This window comes from Oncorhynchus masou, unplaced genomic scaffold (genome assembly GCF_036934945.1).
Source record: "Oncorhynchus masou masou isolate Uvic2021 unplaced genomic scaffold, UVic_Omas_1.1 unplaced_scaffold_2012, whole genome shotgun sequence".
NCBI lineage: Eukaryota > Metazoa > Chordata > Actinopteri > Salmoniformes > Salmonidae > Oncorhynchus > Oncorhynchus masou.
Window position 1 is genome coordinate 4,994 of NW_027008501.1, and position 2,504 is coordinate 7,497.

A 2,504-nucleotide genomic window follows, 5' to 3' on the forward strand; every position below is an offset into this window, starting at 1 on the left:
CATGTCAGATAAGCACATACTGATGGAAAAGTTGTGCATTCATGGTCAGAGGTTTGCTATGCTCATGTTAGACAAGCAAAGCTCATTAACTAACCAGATATGAGGAATAAGCATTGAATCAACAACCAAATGTTATGTTCTATTTTCCCAGGATTGGAGCGGAAAAAGTGGAGTGCAAATTCTACGATCAGTTTGTGCAAATATTCGGGAACAAGTATCTTCCCTGTGACTCTCTGGCTGAGGAATCGAATGGGGCCACAGACATGGAGAGGTCCCAGGTGGCCAAGTCCAAGGAACTGGTAAGGGAAACAATCTCCTAATCTCTGTACAGTAAATACTATTTTTACGTTATACTATCAATTTTTTCAGTCTCTCCAGAATCAGGCAGCTGTCCATCACCATGGGAACTTGTTCTCCCCTGGAGCATTGAGGAGACTGAAGCCCTCCTTGACATATGGGGCAGTGTCAGAATCCAAGAGGACCTGAGGGGAAACACTGAACTGGAACAAATTGATACAGAGATCGCTCTAATGATTGCAGACCATGACTTAATGAAAACAAGCAGAGCAGTGCCAGACAAGAGCGACGCAACTGAACCTGAGAATTATTCCAATCTGACGACGAGGAGTTTATCTGAAGACATTTTTGTAGCGTTCCAGGAAAGATGCAATGACTCAACAATGACTTCTGGAAAAGAGGTGTATAAACAATTGCAATGACCTGCGTCTCCTGTCTCCTGCGTTGTTTTCGGAGATGTACTGTATTCTATAAAAGAGGCAGTGTTGCTATTTTGAATATTGCTGAAGAGACTCAACATCCATCCCACTTATCTTTGTTGGAAATCACACATGTATTTAACCTTTGTATTGGTGCTTAAATCTAAGTGTAATGGACAGAATGTTTTTTTTGTCATGTATTTCACTGTAAGTGCACATGTGTCGTGATTTAAGGCCCTATTCCCTGAATTTAACTAAACATTTTAAAGGGATTGGCTTGAGTGAATTCTCTGATGAGAATTGATCAAAACCACATGATATTCTAAACATCTATATTTTTTCACTATTATTTGCCAAACAAAAGGCTGTATATGTGTATTTTATGTACATTTGTGTTTTAGCCAACTCTGTGCTTTAGTCCTTTTTTCAAGTGAACCAATTTAGATGAAATTCCTTTGAGCGGAGTTTGATTGCCTGACTGTTTGGCTTCTGTATCATTTCTGAGGTATATTTTTCTCTCAGTGTGTTTTAACATCTATCTAGATTCACTGAAACACTGAGGTTTATGTTGTTACCAGCTCTAACCACTGGGGAGAGATTGAGACCAAATCCTAATTTATGCTCAACAGATTGTCTGTTGTAAGTAGCCACTAGAATTCTGGAAGCACAGACACCTGCTTACTCATACGCTATTTTTAGATAACACGTGAGATAGCCGTTTTCATCATTCATTGATGGTGTTCGTTGTCCCTCGGAACATCATTTGCATAGAGAGGAGGCTTTGCATAGCCAGCACATGTGTCAGTGCTCTGGTAGTGTTTATAGCCCTGTGAGTTTAACACTTCATGACTGAGAGCTGTCCTTCATGACAACAGAACACACAACAACCATGACTTTTATCACCATCTTCATCTGGACACTTGCCCTCTGTCTCCAAGGTAATATAATTTACAGAAAATTACCCTGACAATATAAAGGAATTATTTTATACTGGACAAATGAATGAACAATTAAATTATAAATATACATTGCATCTCTGTTTCAGAGTCCAGAGGCCAGGTCACAGTGACTCAGACTCCTGCAGTGAAAGCTGTTTCAGTGGGTCACTCAGTCAGTCTCAGCTGTAAGACCAGCAGTGCTGTATACAGTAACAGCAATGGACACTATTTGCACTGGTATCAACAGAAACCTGGAGGAGCTCCTAAACTCCTAATATACTGGGCTAAAACCCTTCAGTCTGGGACTCCATCTAGATTCAGTGGCAGTGGATCTGGGAGTGACTTCACTCTGACCATCAGTGGAGTCCAGGCTGAAGATGCAGGAGATTACTACTGTCAGAGTTACCACTACATCAATAGTAAAAATGTGTTCACACAGTGATACAGAGCTGTACAAAAACCTCCCTCAGTCAGACTGTACAGTGACTGTACTGATACAGCTGGGACCTACTGCAGGTGCTGAGGGGGAAGAGACAGTGACATGGAACACTGAGCAGCGAGGAAACATTGAATAAGGGTAGAAAGCGTAATTCAAATCACATGTTCTCCCTCATCATCATCATCATCATGGTTGCGACTCATTATATTTGTTATGACCTGAAAGATCATCTAAAAGTTATGAGGTTTTGAAAACACAATACCTGCCAAATACAAAATAAGAAGTAAAAGAAAAGGTGTCATGACCTCAACATTGCTTCAACGTTACAATCACTTAAGCCCCCAAAACAAGTCTCCAAATGTCTGATTCAAATGGATTTGATTTTACAGGATTATATTAACTATTTTCAAT

The 2,504-nt window shown here is 40.2% G+C and overlaps 1 gene segment (V, D, J or C); it reads left to right on the top strand.

The window, feature by feature from the left end:
• Window positions 1-1,605: 1,605 nt before the first annotated feature.
• Window positions 1,606-2,096, top strand: LOC135532759 (immunoglobulin kappa variable 4-1-like). The segment is given in 2 exon segments: window positions 1,606-1,654; window positions 1,762-2,096. Coding segments are annotated over 2 exon segments (384 nt in total).
• The last annotated feature ends 408 nt before the right edge of the window (window positions 2,097-2,504 follow it).